Here is a 15,677-nt window from a genome sequence, read left to right on the forward strand (position 1 = left end):
ATATCAGGGCCGAAGGCGTACAACTTAAGTCACCCCTTTATTTGTGTTGATGGTTTATGTAACATCTTGCTTTTGAAAAAAATTAATAAAATAAATTTCATTTATTTAAAGTGTGCCTTTTATCAGTTTAGATAATTAAACTAATGGAAGGTGGGTTTGGATATTAAAAGATGGAATACGGGATGGAATGGGCCATAGGTCCATGGGCTTAAGGGAGTATAAATACCCCATAAAACCTAAACCTTTCCATTTCTATCCATCTCTACACCATAGCCTACACCATCAAAAATACACGCAAACACCATCTTACATCCCAAACCAAGATCCGAAGGTGAAAACCCGAGCTTGTTGGTGATGGAACGTCGTAACAAGCCAAACCTACATCAAGACTAGCTCGAGTTCGTAAACCGACTCCTTTAAGGTACGTTTATAAAGGAAACTTGTTCATTTAAGTTCGGATTCGTTAAAGTAATCTTAGATTTGTATATAACTGGTAAAAACGAATCAAACGCAGTGATTCTCAACTAAATTCGTTAATGTTTGATATGTTAATTGTTAACCTAAAGAACCAGGTATGAAAATGAACCTATCGCACCATTAAAAACGGACTGATTAACATATTAGTTGATTGGGGTTTGTAGGCGACATGTATACGAGTAGATTGATACCAATTTTGTGTTATTTCATCAAGATTTAAGGGTTAATCGAAGATCTGGTGTATGTTAATTGTTTTGGTGTTCTTGACGATTTTGACTTTGACCCCTGAGTCAAAGTCTGGATAAACATTGTTGATCATTCGTTATGAATGATCATTCGTTACGTGGTCATAACGAATGGGACTCATTCGTGTGACTCGATAACGAATGAACATATAATTCGTTACCTATCCATTCGTCATATTAAGATAACGAATCAGGTAATTCGTTATATGCTCATTCGCTAGATTAAAATAACGAATCAGGTAATTCGGTATATGCTCATTCGTTAGATTAAGATAACGAATCAAGTAATTCGTTATATGCTCATTCGCTAGATTAAAATAACGAATAAGGTAATTTGTTATATGCTCATTCGTTAGATTAAGATAACGAATCAGGTCATTCGTTATATGCTTATCCGCTATGTTAAGATAACGAATGAGGCTTAATTCGTTATAGAGAATGAGTTAGCGAATTAGACGATAATTTAAAATTCTAATGGAAAATGTGTTAAGACAGTTAATGAAAATAAATTTTTCCAAGCTGACCTGGCAGCTTAACCCCAGCCAGGGGCTTTGCCTTTTGGACCCCGCTAGGGGCTGCCGCCCCTAGAACCCTGCTGTCAGGGACGCTGCCCCCGAACCCCCGTTCGTTGGGGGTTATAATTAAACTAGAAATACGATATAAGTAGTGATAATTGAATTGATACGTGTAATTATTATACAGTTAGCTGTGCGCAACTAAAGAAAGGGATTACCATTAACTCGAATGTAACCGCATTCAGGTGACTTTCTAGCCCCATTTCCTTGTTATGTTTTCGGGGCTGTGTGCATACTCGATATGGTTAGTTAATACACTTACCTTAAGTGGTAAGTGTATGCTATATGAATGCTTATATATGATGTACGTATGATATCTGAATGTATGTAAATGATGAATATATGATATGTGAAGGGAGTGGAAAAGATTACGAGTATGTATGAAAGTATATAATATATATATATATATATATATATATATATATATATATATATATATATATATATAAGGAAAGGAAGGTATGTATGAATTGACGGTTAAAGGGTTGCAGACCCTACAAATATCTGCGAAGGTTAAAGGATTGCAGACCCTACAAATGTCTGCGAAGGTTAAAGGGTTGCAGACCCTACCAATATCTGCAAATGTTAAAGGGTTGCAGACCCTAACAATATCTGCAAAGGTTAAAGGGTTGAAGACCCTAATAATATATGCGAAGGTTAAAGGGTTGCGGACCCTAATAATATCTGCGAAGGTTGTAGGGCGAAATGCTCTTTAAAACGTATAAGTATGTATATAAAAGAATATAAAATATTAAAGAATGAAGGTAAGGAAGTAAGAACGAAGGTATACACTCATGTGTGTACGAAAAAAGTAAAGCAGGTTAAGTACGTAATATGTATCTTCGAATACGTATGAGTAAGCATGTGAATGTATTGTATGTTACCTGTATTAACTAGAACTCACTCAGCAAAGCTGACTTTTAGTATGCACACAGGTTAATAGACTGAGACACTGGCTTGAGAGGAGGACACATGGCGGATCTGAAGAAGCTGGCATCCGCAGAAGGATTTGACATGATGTTAAATAATATGTTTTTTATGTTATGTTTTTAAAGACAAGTTGAATGATTGTGACAAATGTTTGAAGTTTTATTTATTCCGAGAAAGTTTTAATTAACTATGATATTTAGAACTATGTTTATGAATAAATCCAACGTTAAAGTAGGGCACCGGGTTAGGGGCCTTACGGTTTATCCATTTCCTTTAAGCGAATTGAATTTTTTACTCTAAGTTGTAATCTTTCCAAAAACTTTGTGGCCATTTGTGGGGAGCTTCGAGGTTGGATACACCATATACACTGTGCAAATTACCAAATAGATGGGCATTCTACCTTTGTCGAGTTCCTCGCGCAACGCGCGAGCGCAAACCACTAGTTAGTATTATATAAAGAAAGTGTTGATTAGAAGAATTAGTTTGAGTTTGATTTATAAATAGTTGTTACCAAAAAAGAATTCATTTCAAAAGGTACAATAAAATAAATGAAACTAGTCATTTATCGTATATATACCAATATGATCACTAACACCAATAATCGAGACATATAATACACTAACACCAACAATGAAACATGAATGTCAAAATATAATTGAAGCTACAATTATAATTGTAGGTTTGCGTGCGACGTAAAGACTACTTATATTATCGTTTGTTTTCCTCATCAACTAAGGTACGGATTCTGTGGTCCTCTCCTTTTAGCTTTATATTGTTTTAATCGTTCTCGTAGTGTACGGATTTTATTGTCTTTCTCTCATAGTGTTTTGTATTCATTATCGTCCTCGTATTGTCGACGTCATTGAAACCTTTGCTTAGACATTCGAGTAAAATTGCAAGTATTGGATTGAGTTATTTCCATATCTCTACATGCGATAGATCAATCATTTAGACTCATTATCGCATGTTCCTATTGATCATTGGTTATAGTTATTGAACCATTATATATGGTTATATTTATTTATATATTGGTGTTTATTGAAAATATATTGTTTCATTGACCTCAATACCCGAGCACATCCACCTATGGGGACATAGGGCATCAATCGAGGCACTATTGACGTGCTCTATCTGTGGCGGAGCGATTAGCCCACGACGTCTCTACATTGTTAATGTGTGCTAGAGTGGCACTTAATTATTGGATACGGATTATTGTTATAGAGGCTTATGGATCGATCCTAGGAAACATTATTATTTCATTGTTATTGGTAGAAGGATAGGTGTGAGTTCCCACATCCCCTATACATATTGGTGCATTAGTCTAGAACTAATGTACATATTGTATTGATATATTATTATTGGCTCATATGGGTATTTCCAAGTTAAAAATTGTTATTGAATAGTTTAATCATTGATCGTTTGCTAACGTGTGTGTATATATATATATAGTATCGTCTTATTGTTAAATAGTCATTGTATGGCATCGCACCATCGTCACACGGTTAGTGGTTCATTATTGTTCCTTCATCGTATGGTATCGTCTTATCATTACGCAGTTATTGATACGTCCTTGATCATTCACCTCATGGTATCGTTTTATCGTTATTTGGTCATTGATTGTTCAGTGTATGACATCTTTCTTATTGTTAAACAGTTATTGCTATTGTTCTTCCGTTACTGAGCAAATTTTTGTCTCACCCGTATTTCGTTTTGGTGTTTTCTCTTATTCTTTTTAAGCAGGTACTCAAGGGAAATTGGGAAAACGTGTGGTGAGAGATAATAAAACTTTAGATTATGGAGAACATGGAGTAAAATATATTTGAGCATTGAATATTTTAAATCGTTGTAAGGTATATATATGTTTTGGGGTTTAAGTATCTAATTAAATAGTTATTAATGAATCTGATTGACCGTATTGTGTGACACGTCAGCCCTAACCGGGTCGGGGTGTTACAAGGGCATGAAAATCAGTTTTGAATCGTATATATAAGAGCTCGATTCGATTCGTTGGCAAAACTCAATTCGATTGGTTTTCCAGAAACTCGATCCGATTGGTCTTCTAGAAACTCGATTCGATTGGTTTTCCAAAAACTCGATTCGATTCGTTTTTCATAAACTCAATTCGATTGGTTTCTAGAAAATCGATTCAGTTCATTTGGAATTCGATTTTATTGGTTTTCAGCTTAACCCCAGCAAGGGGCTCTACCCCTAAGACCCTGCTAGGGGCGCTGCACCCGGACCCCGTTCGTTAAGGGCTTCACTAACTTAAGAAGTATGATCTAGTTAGGTGTAGTTAATTGATACTTATAAATTATTACACAGTTATCCGTGCACAACTAAGGAGAGGTGTTGCAATTAACTTCGAGAGAAACAGGATCCAGGTGAGTTTCTAGCTCCATTTCTCTGTTATATTTTCGGGGCTGTGTGCATACTTCTATGTGGTTAATTAATACACTTACCTTAGTGGTAAGTGTATGCTATATGAATGTTTAATGAATGATATAAAAAGGGTTAAAAGTATGTATGTAATTATATGAATGATGATATGGAGCAATGTATGTATGAATGTATGATTGTATGGATGTATGGACGGCAAGGACCAGATCTTAATAATATCTGAGATAAAAGGGACCATACCCTAATAATATCTTAGATAAACGGGACCAGACGACCAGGCCCTAATAATATCTGAGATAGAAGGGACCAGAATACTTATAATATCTGAGATAGAAGGGACCAGACCCTAATAAAATCTGAGATGGTATGTTTAGTAAGTTAAAATAAGAAAGTATGAAAGTATACAAGTATGAATGTATGTGTTTGTGTATGTATGAATGAAAGGTAAGCAGGTTAAGGATGTAAATATGTATCTTCGGATTCGTATGTATGTGAATGTAATATTTGTTGCCTGATTAACTAAAATTCACTCAGCGTAGCTGACTTTTAGTAGGCGCGTAGGCAAATAGGTTAAATCATCTAGCTTGAGGGAGACACACGTGAAGAGGCTGGCATATGACGAGAAAGAATGTTATGATGTTTTCTTTTATTATGTTTGATTTGTTAAAGATAAGTGAATGTTTATTGAGACAAGATTTGAATGTTATGTAATATATAATTGACTTTTAATTATTCCGCGAAAAGTTTTAATTCACTATGATATTTAGAACTGTGTTTATGAGTAAACCCAACGATAATGTAGGGCAACGGGCTTGGGGCCTTACACAAAAACCATTATTCCTCCATATAGTGGCTGCTATAACAACAAATGTTATCCATTTTCAACAAAGACATAATGCTATCAGAAGAAAAAATGTACCGGAGCTATACAGGTGTTGGCGTATGGAACATCAACGATGCACAAGATGAATATTTAAGAATGAGTGATACTGTAACAAGTTATTCTCTTATAAAGTTCGTAAAATGTGCCACTTCATGTTTCTGTCAAGAGTACCTGAGAAGACGAAGATGATTTAAGAAGGCTACTCCATGTCGGGGTAGAACGTGGATTTCCAGGTATGATAGGCAACATTGACTGGATGCATTGATAATGGAAAGATTTCCCGGTCACTTGGGTTGGGAAATATGTAGGTAGAAGTGGTAAACCAGTAATCATTTTGGAATTTATTACATCATATAACCTATGGATAGGATGCGCATTTTTTGGAACACAAGGTATGTGCAATGACATTAACGCCCTCCATAGATCTCCTATTTTTGATGATGTGTTGTTAGATTGAGCACCAAATGTGAGCTACGTGTTGAATGGTCGAGGGCATACTATTTTACTGATGTTACATATCCTTCATAGGCTTCCTTTTCAAGTCAACAACTTCTCCACAATTGCATAAACACAAGTTGTTCACACAACATCCAGAGGCCGCTCGAAAAGCTGTTGAGCGAGCCTTTTGAGTCATACAAGCTTGTTTTGTATTTCTACTGCACCCATGTCATGTGTGGGATAAAGATATGATGGGGATTATTATGATTGCATGTATTATCATGCATGGTATGATCGTTGAGAATGAATGAGACACATACCTTAACTATTATGCTTCATCTAAATTTCTAAAAGATAGACCAGTTAACCGACGACGAAGAAGCTCTAGTGAAGAGGATGAACAACCATTTCAATACTTTACTCAAGGAATTGGAAACTTTTCCAACTAATAGGGAACAACTTTGCAATACAGCTGCTTATATCGCTTAAAAACGATTTGATTGAACATATATGGCAAAACTTTGACGATGATGAATAATTATGTAGTTTGTAACTTTGTATAATTTTTTAGTATAATTTTATATTTATTCTGCGATTATAAAAGTATGTTTATATTTCTATTGAGTATGTGTGTACAAATATATTTTTTTATTTGTTTAAATATTATTAAATTTAATATATTGTTTATTTTTTAATTAAAGACAAAGTTTTTTTTTATATTTCTAGTCACTTTTAATAATAAAAAAACAAGTATAAATATATTTATTGAATAATAGATAGTGAAGATTGGGTTGCTAATTAGTGCGGAAAGTTAGATTTGGTTGGGTTTGACAAGTAGAAAAGAGATAAATTAGTTTTATAATAAAGATTGGATTGGGTTTGTTAATAAGGATAGCCTTAGTCTAAGTGTGTTACAAAAAATAAAACCCCAACACCCAAACGTGTTACTTTTTACAAATCACATGCACTAACGACGTAATTAACAGACAGGATAGCAAAACAAGTCATTTATGTTTGATCGTTTGTTCAATGGACGTACTTTAGCAAAAGAAATTGTAGAAAACATACTTCATGTTTCAAATCTCTTTCATGTTACGTCATTTGACCCTAACCCAGTTAACTTTTCTCGTTAAATCTGGTAATGTGCAAAACACACGAGGATAATGTTATAAATTCACATATTTATTTATTTATTAATTAAAACTAAAAGAAATAAAATATATATATATATATAAAAATCTTTCTCTCTCTCTCTCACACACACATATACACTCTCTCTCTCTCTTTAATATCCAAAACCACCATCACCGACCAAACAACCACCGCCACGTTGTGCCGACTGCCACCACTACCCATTGCCACCACCCCCAGTGGCCACCATCTTCATCTCAACCATTCTCGTCGTCTCTCTCTCTGAAAAGCCCCAAAGCGCAGGGCTTTGGTTCGTCTCCAATCCCGCCACAACACGCATTTGCTCACGATCTGCCCGACTTTAAACTATTTGCAGGTTAAAGTGAAAACGTTAAAAGGCATAAATAGAGAGTTCAAGGTTGGATCTTCTTTGTCTCTCATCAGCCGCGTCCACCATTGTCTCCGGTGAGCACCACCCGTGTCGAAACCACCACCACCATCGTTAACCGCCGCCACCACCACCTACAATGACCTGAATAAAGTTCCCCAACACAATTACGTGACCGATTTTCATGCGTATGGGCCCAATCTGAACACAAACTCTTCTGGGGTTGGGTTATGGCTTCAATATGGCTTTGAACTAGATCTTTTATTACAGGGATGGTGCGGGCATGGGTTAGGGCTTCGAACCGGATCTGAATAACGACACTGTGGAATCATTGACTGGTTATGGTAGCTAATGGTGGCTGTGACGAGATCCGGAACAAAACGTCGGCGGTGGTGACTAATGGAAACATGAAACATACATGGTTGTCAGCTGGCGGTGCCCGATGGTGGTCTTTTAAGGGTTTGGAGGGATTTGGGTTATAGGAGAATTGTGTTTTTAGGGTTTGATTTGCAGGTTGTAGAGAGAGAGAGAGAGAGGTTTATATATTTTTTTTGTTTCTTTTAGTTTTAATTAATAAATAAATATATATATATATATGTTAATTTACAACACTACCCTTACATGACCAGATTTAACTTGAACAATTAGCTAGATTATGGCCAAATGATGTAACATGAAAGAGATTTGAATAATAAAGTATTCTTTCTGTCATTTATTTCGCTATTAAAAACGATTAAATATAAAAGACATCTTTAACTACTCAATCCTAATAATGATTAAAAAAACTCTTTGATTAAAATCGTACTCCTTTGTAAATAAATAACAAGTCAAAAACCACACACCAAGATATTGATCCACACACTTGGGTCAAAAGTAAGACACAGACCGGTCCAACATCAACAAAAACAATCCTCCAACTACCCGGTTCAACGGGTAAACTTCTACTATAAATAATACTTCAAACTCTCCATTCTCAAAACGGTTTAGGGCTTAACGACGAATCAATTAAAGCATAAGGTATAATCTCTCTGTCAATTTTATGATTTGATTCGTTTTAGCGGTTCGATTTGGCTGTTGTTTACTGTGTGTATGTTAGTGATGTGAATTTGATAATCATGTCATGATAATACTTAACTACTTTTTTTTTTATGAATTTATATACACATTATTTATTAAGATACATTTTATAGGTAACTACTGTCTTTTTTTTTTATGAATTTATATATTTATTTTCTGTTTATTAGTATTTCGATTCGTATTTCCAGTGTTCGGAGTTGTTTTTGGAGTGATTATTGTTAACGGTGTATGTTAGTGATTTGAATTTGAATGATGATGTTTGTGCACTTTTTAGATGCGTAGAAGGTTCCGGATCATACTAATAGTCTGTTGATTATAATTATAATAAATTAATACTTATTTAATAATCATAGCCATTGTCTTCTACTTTTTGGTGATTGCTTTTATAGGTAACTATTGTTAATTAGGAGTGTGCATGGGTTGGTTCTCTTTAGATTTCGACTAAAACTGAACCGAAAGCTGAAATGTTGGTTTTTGAATTTTTGGTTTTTAGATTTTCTTGTAATTTTTATTTATTTATTATACACTTGGGCTAAAATATTTTGGTTAAGTAATATACTAAACTATTATAAATTGCTTAAAATTTAAAATAAAAAATTAAAATCTATAAGTTTGGTTTTTTTTTACACGATATATCATTTGACGATGACATAAACCAAACTGTCAGTTTTCGTTTCGGCTCGATTTGGTTATGCCGATTTTGTGCGCACCCCTTAGCCATAGTCTTCTCGTTTTTGATGATTCCTTTTATATAGGTAACTAATGTTTATGTGTAATGAATTTATCTAATTTTTGATTATTTAATTTCATGGTACTTTTCTTTGATTTTGACTGTTTTTATCTGATTATCTTGCTCCAGTTTAAATACGTCTGTTTTTCTTTTTTATGATGAGTTTGTAGTTGCTAAATGGGGTGATAGTTTAAATTATGGCCGTGTAAGTTCCACAACAATTTAGCAGTGTTTCTGTGCATTAAATTGGAGTGATGGTTTGAATTAATGAAGTTTTGGTTATGTTATGATATTTTCACAGCATTTGAGAAGTGTTTTGATGCTTTAAATGCATGTTTTCTTTAATTGTTCAAATTTTGTTTTGTATGCTTGTGTAAATTCAGTACTTATAATGGTTTGTCACTTGTGAGTGTTGCTCCCCATAAAATTACTGTTTGATTGCATATTTTCATCATAAATATAGGGACTTGTTCAGAAAACAGCATGCATTACACTGTTAAATTTTTATCTTTTAGTGATTTAATAAGTTTTTATTTTGAGTTTTGAAGATGGATCGGTACCAAAAGGTGGAAAAGGCGAGAGCAGAGCAACCAATTGATGCAAATGAGATTCGAATTACCAGCCAGGGTAGGATGCGGAACTATATCACCTATGGCATCGGTTTGCTTCAGGTATTCTTTTAATCAGTTATGCATGTGCATTTATGTAGAGTTGCGTTAGAAGTAACATGTAAGTCTAGGTCTAGTGTCTTATGTAATGAAACCTGTTTTTTGAGAATTAGCATGCGTAGTTGATATGTGATTGCCTTGTTTTATCAGTTGTTTTGTCCGTCACATGCACGTAAAATGTTAGGAAGTTAGTCGAAGTATGCACAACAACTGATTTGGAAATTCATATTTACATGTCGCATCATCATTGGTGGATTCTTATTTAGTTGATGCTTGATTTCAGTTATACTGATTATTTTCATATATTATTTCGCTGAAATCACATCACCTAAGTACCTAACTTTGTTGGTCAATTCTTTGCTTGAAAACATATATCTTTCTTTACTATCCTAGTTATATACTCGTTCTTTTTTTTTTGGTTAAATTTGTATCTGTTTTTTTTTCTCTTTTATATTTTTAAGATGGAGATGGTAACTCTTTCTTTAAATAATTAACGAGTGGGGGTTATATAATCGTTAGTTTTTCTAAACTTCACTTTGTTATACCATTTAATAGGAAAAAGGATCATCAGAAATTGTGTTTAAAGCAATGGGCAGAGCAATCAGTAAAACCGTAACAATTGTTGAGCTCATAAAGGTATAGTATTTCACATCTTAAATCTTCCGCTATGTATATTTTTATTCTGGATTTGCAGTTATGAACTCTAGTTGTATCACAGAGGAGAGTTGTTGGACTTCATCAAATCACAACCATTGGATCAACAGACATAACTGATACATGGGAACCACTAGAAGAAGGCTTACTTCCGTAAGATCATCTTGATTCTTATATAGAAAATGAATGATCTTTGTTGTATATTATTGGAATCTTATTTAAATTTATTTATGTTTTGTGGTTTTGCAGTATAGAAACCACAAGGCATGTTTCAATGATCACTGTAACTCTCTCTACAAAGGAACTGAATACATCATCTGTTGGGTGAGTTTGTTTATTACATTTGCTATGTTCATGTTTTTGTTGCTAATGACTTATAATAATTTTTTTCCAATATAATGTTTTTTGATAGTAGTGATTTGTGAATGAAATATGCATATCTTCGTGGTCATTCGTTTAACTTTAACCGAACAAATGATCAAACACGAGCAATTAAGCGAACGAGGTTTTCTTGTTCGCGTTTGTTCGTTAAGAAAATGAAGATGCTCATGTTCATTTATGTTTGTTCGTTAATCGTTAATAGTATAAACGAACGAACATAGATTACATAGATGAACAGACATAACATATTAATAGTAAATGTGAACATCAATCTGCGGGGCCAAAAAAGTTAACAAAACTAGACTAAATAGTTTAATTTTATTAAACAAGACTAAATTGTAATGGGCCCAAAAATGTAAATGAATACATAAACAAACGAACTTAACCAAATGTAAACTAACGAACATAATTGGATTTGAATGAACGATGTAAACGAACGTTCACGAACCTAAATGAACATGTGCTCATTTTCGTTTATTTAATTAAATGAACAGAAGTTTTGTTCATGTCAGTTTGTTTCTAAATAAACAAACTTAAATAACATTCGGTTTGTTTACAAGCATACATGAATTATTGATCAGGTGAAATTATGTTATTTCTAAATGTGGAAATTTGACATATTTACGTTATAGATCTAGTTTGGTTGTGTTTTATGTCAAATGGGTCAAATAAAAATTTTGACCTTTTGAATTGTTTGATTTAAAGATATAGATTATCATTGTAATTACATTTTTTCTGTATGCAATTATATTTTTTCTGTAATCGTACTTATTAAATTGATTGTTTTCAGATATCAGCCTCCATTGCCAGCTGATCAGGTGAAAGTAGCAACTGAATTCGAGTATGAAGGAGGTCTGTCATTCACTCATTCTAGCCATACTTTATTTGTTTACTTTTTTTTTCTGTTAACTTTTTGATGGATCTGTTAACTTTCTTGCTTATTCAGAGGGATCACCAACTCCACGGGGTCGGAGACGTGATCGAAGGGGTAGAGGAAGAGGAAGGTCCCGAGCCACCATCCCTGGTATGATATTATTACTATTACTATTACTATTACTATTACTATTACTATTACTATTACTATTACTATTACTATTACTATTACTATTACTATTACTATTACTATTACTATTACTATTACTATTACTATTACTATTACTATTACTATTACTATTACTATATGCTTGTAAATGAACCGAACAAACACAAACGGGTTTTGTTGTTCGTGTTTGATTATTAAGAAAATGAAGGTGTTCATGTTTGATTATGCTCGTTAGTGAATGGTATAAACAAATGGTTCACGAATGTAAACAAAGTAAATGAACATATATATAGCTGAACCTAGATGAGTGAATATAAACGAACATAATTGTAATGGATGATATTTGAACTTAATAAAACTAGAGTAAATTGTAATACACCAACAGTTTAAATGAATACATATACGGACAATCTTAAACTAACGCACATTAATGAATTTAAACGAATGAACATAAACGAACATAAATGAATGAACATAAACAAACGTTCGTGGACATAAATGAATGAACGAGACAGGTGTTCATGTTTGTTTGTTTTTTAAATAAACGAACTTACGGTTCACTGAAGGTTCAGTTCGTTAACAAGCCTAATAATAACGATGAAATATTTTGAATTAAGCAGCCAAAGGTCCTGGGTTCGAGTCTCAGGAATTAAGCGATTTAGTTGACTTTTGGTCGCGGTCAACATGTTAGACCCGTTTCTTATTTTACAATGGCTATAATAACAAGATCTATAATAGCAGAAGAGTATGAGGACGGGGGATATGATGCACCTCGTGATTTCACACGGGGTAGGGGCCGAGGGCGAGGTCGTAGTTTCAGTGGCCGAGGAAGAGGAGGTTACAATTATAATAATGGTTCTTATATGGATGATCAGTATGATGGAGGATATAATCCAGATGCACCACCCATGCAGCAGGGAAGAGGTATTGCCTTATAATATTATGAAAATGGGTTGTGTTCTTGTTATATACGGGTTGGCTTGTTTGATTAAATGGGTTGACCCAACTGCTAACCTGTTCATGAGCTGGTTAACTCGTTCTTTACAATCCACCAACCTGATTAACATGTTTACAGCTTGATTGCTACTTTCCAACCTGTTTTGACATGTTTAGATAATTGGGTTAAACAGGTCGTGTCTGGGTTACCTGATAGTTATATATTTATTGTAAATCTGTAATAAGATAGCACTGTAATCATGTTATATTCCAATAATATTTAAATTTTTACAGTGTGTGTGGGTCAACCGTCAACCCATTAAGTCATCAACCCAGTCTAAAAACTGTTTTTAGAGTATTCATAATTTCATGTCATAGAAATTATTCTTGTGGGTTCCGCAAACTTGGCTGGTTCGTATACAAACGGGTCAATCTGGATTATGTTTTTACCTCTTAACAGGTCAAATGTGATATGCTAACCAAATTGTGTGGTCAAGTGGGTTAAAATTCATCTGAAATCTGTTAAATTGCATTAAGAACCAACCAAATTGCTTTATTATTTTTTGACTATTGTAGTACAACATTAATAATATGGCTTAGTAAACAGATTAACAGTTTTAACATGTAAACTAATTAAAAAAGAACAAATACCTGTTTTTGTGGCTTGGACTAATTTGACCTGACCCAACATGTTTTGAATAGGTTTGTAAAATATTAGCATACTAGAATTCGAGCTTGGCTTGTTTTGGGCTCAGTTTTTTAAAGCTCGAGCATGAATCACTGATTAAATATTTATTTGTTAGCAATTTAATTATTTTATTTTTATGCATTTATAATTATATATTACATATTTGTAGTTACAAATATTATATATAACACGATCCGTCTCTAGTTTTGACATAAACCTGTTATCGGCTTATCTCACCTGTGATCTGATTGTTTTTATTTTGATGAGTTTTGCAGGACGTGGGCGTGGGAGGGGAGCCCGTGGCAGGGGTCGCGGGTTTAGATCAAACGGGCCGAGCCAGGCTGCAGCTGGAGATGAATGATGATATGTAAAGAAAGGAGTGTTTCACCGGTTTGGATGTGGTCTATGTTTTGTGTGTTTCAGCAGCAGATTAGGACATAAGTTTGTAAGAGTTTCACTTTATTTTTAGTAGCTTTTAATTTAATTGTTATATGTCATGCCAGCCATTTTATAGTGAGCTTGAGCTTCTTTTTCATGTAATTTCTTTATTCTTTACTTTTGTAAAAGACAAGTTTTTAAAAATATATGTATCCTATATAATCTAATTGTTTATTAAGACCTGCCTCGTAAGCAAATTATAAATGGTTATAGGTTACGTCCGTAAATGGTACTTTCTTTCACATTTCCATTGTAAAATACCCATCATGAAATAAAACTTTCACTTTCCTTGTAATACCTTTGAGTGTTCTTCCTATTTAGAAGTATTTTTCTTTTAAAAAGAGGAAATCTCCAACTACGAATTGTTTCTTTTACCATACACCGGAAGTAGGAAACGAAACCTGATTGAGCTGAATATTGCTGAAGAAGCCAGAGAGGAGTTACCTAAGGCTACTTCGGTTTGGTCTGGAATAACCTAGTAAAAAGACTCATGGTGTGATCCGCCGGTATCTTGGTTAAAACGGCAAAAAGGTACGAAAGCATGTTGGACCCTTGTTCTTTTTTATTTTGAAATACTTTTAAATTATTGAATCTCTTAGGTCTTATTAGGGGTGCAAAAGTGCCAAGCCCGAGCTCGACTAGGCTCGAGCTCGGCTCGTTTAACTTACATAGAGCTCGAGCTCGGCTCGTTTCGAGCTCTATTTTCAAAGCTCGGCTCGTGAATGGATTTTGAAGCTTGAGCTCGGCTCGGGCTCGGCTCGTTTACTATTTATAAATTATTTTTTTATAAAATTATAATATTTTATATATTTTTTTCTATTATAATTTTATGTATAAAAGATATATATATTTAGTTATATTTATTTATTTTTTCATAACATTATATTTATTAATTAATAATTTTTAAATATATATTTAAAAAAATTATACAAATGACAGGCTCGTTTAGGCTCGCGAGCCGGCTCGAGCTCGATAAGTAAAGCTCGGGCTCGGGCTCGTTTATTAAACGAGCTTATTTTTAGGCTTGAGCTCGGGCTCGGGCTCGATAAAGCTCAGCTCGAACGAGCTTTTTAACGAGCCGATCTCGAGTAGCTCGCGAGCAGCTCTGCTCATTTGCACCCCTAGGTCTTATAAGGAATTCTCATCAAATTTGACAATCTGACAATGGAAAATTTCAAGAAAAAAAATAGCACATGGAAACAAGATAGAGAAGACAAATCTATCTAAAGAGAAAATGAGCCTATAAAAGAAGGAAGGAAGAAAGAAGAAAGGTATCGGTCCTTCAACATAGTTTTAAAAATGAGTCATTGGCGTGTTGAACCCACACGGACTTGAAAGTTTTAAAACACCTAAACATTGCGTCGAGTAGACACCTGAACTAAAGATGTTTCAATACAAATTACCTAAAGTGGAAACTAGGCGCAAAATTAAACGTACATAAGCGAGAAACGTGGATGGTTCGTAAAGCAAACCACCTTGTGCAAACATTTCAAAGACTCAGATTAGAAACTTTTTTTTCTACCATATCCATTTAAAAACACTCAGATTTAAAACTTATAACTAAGAAGATGCACATATATAATTACAATATCGACAAAG

The 15,677-nt window shown here is 33.9% G+C and overlaps 1 protein-coding gene across 3 annotated transcripts; it reads left to right on the forward strand.

The window, feature by feature from the left end:
* Positions 1–8,368: 8,368 nt before the first annotated feature.
* On the forward strand, positions 8,369–14,411 carry LOC143587008 (uncharacterized). 3 transcript variants are annotated; one of them, XM_077069589.1, is made up of 9 exons: positions 8,369–8,481; positions 9,820–9,942; positions 10,495–10,575; positions 10,658–10,746; positions 10,843–10,917; positions 11,765–11,826; positions 11,921–11,998; positions 12,758–12,940; positions 13,916–14,411. In XM_077069589.1, the coding sequence occupies exons 2-9, from the start codon at positions 9,820–9,822 to the stop codon at positions 13,999–14,001; spliced, it is 777 nt and encodes a 258-aa protein (XP_076925704.1). In that variant the 5' UTR covers positions 8,369–8,481; the 3' UTR covers positions 14,002–14,411. The 3 variants fall into 3 exon arrangements, with proteins under 3 accessions (XP_076925704.1, XP_076924762.1, XP_076925228.1); XM_077068647.1 differs by having other exon boundaries at positions 12,755–12,940; positions 13,916–14,408; XM_077069113.1 differs by lacking the exon at positions 8,369–8,481 and having other exon boundaries at positions 9,723–9,942; positions 12,755–12,940; positions 13,916–14,409.
* Positions 14,412–15,677: the final 1,266 nt, after the last annotated feature.

This window comes from Bidens hawaiensis, unplaced genomic scaffold, assembly GCF_021521415.1.
Source record: "Bidens hawaiensis isolate Kalapana, Puna unplaced genomic scaffold, B.hawaiensis_p1.1 tig00000001_1, whole genome shotgun sequence".
In the NCBI taxonomy this organism is placed as follows: Eukaryota; Viridiplantae; Streptophyta; class Magnoliopsida; order Asterales; family Asteraceae; genus Bidens; species Bidens hawaiensis.

Excerpts from the sequence above, each read along its gene's own strand:
- LOC143587008 (XM_077068647.1), top strand. The coding sequence starts at position 9,820 with ATGGATCGGTACCAAAAGGTGGAAAAGGCGAGAGCAGAGCAACCAATT. Across the intron at positions 9,943-10,494 it reads ATGGCATCGGTTTGCTTCAG|GAAAAAGGATCATCAGAAAT; the intron begins GTATTCTTTTAA and ends ACCATTTAATAG. Across the intron at positions 11,999-12,754 it reads GTCCCGAGCCACCATCCCTG|CAGAAGAGTATGAGGACGGG; the intron begins GTATGATATTAT and ends GATCTATAATAG.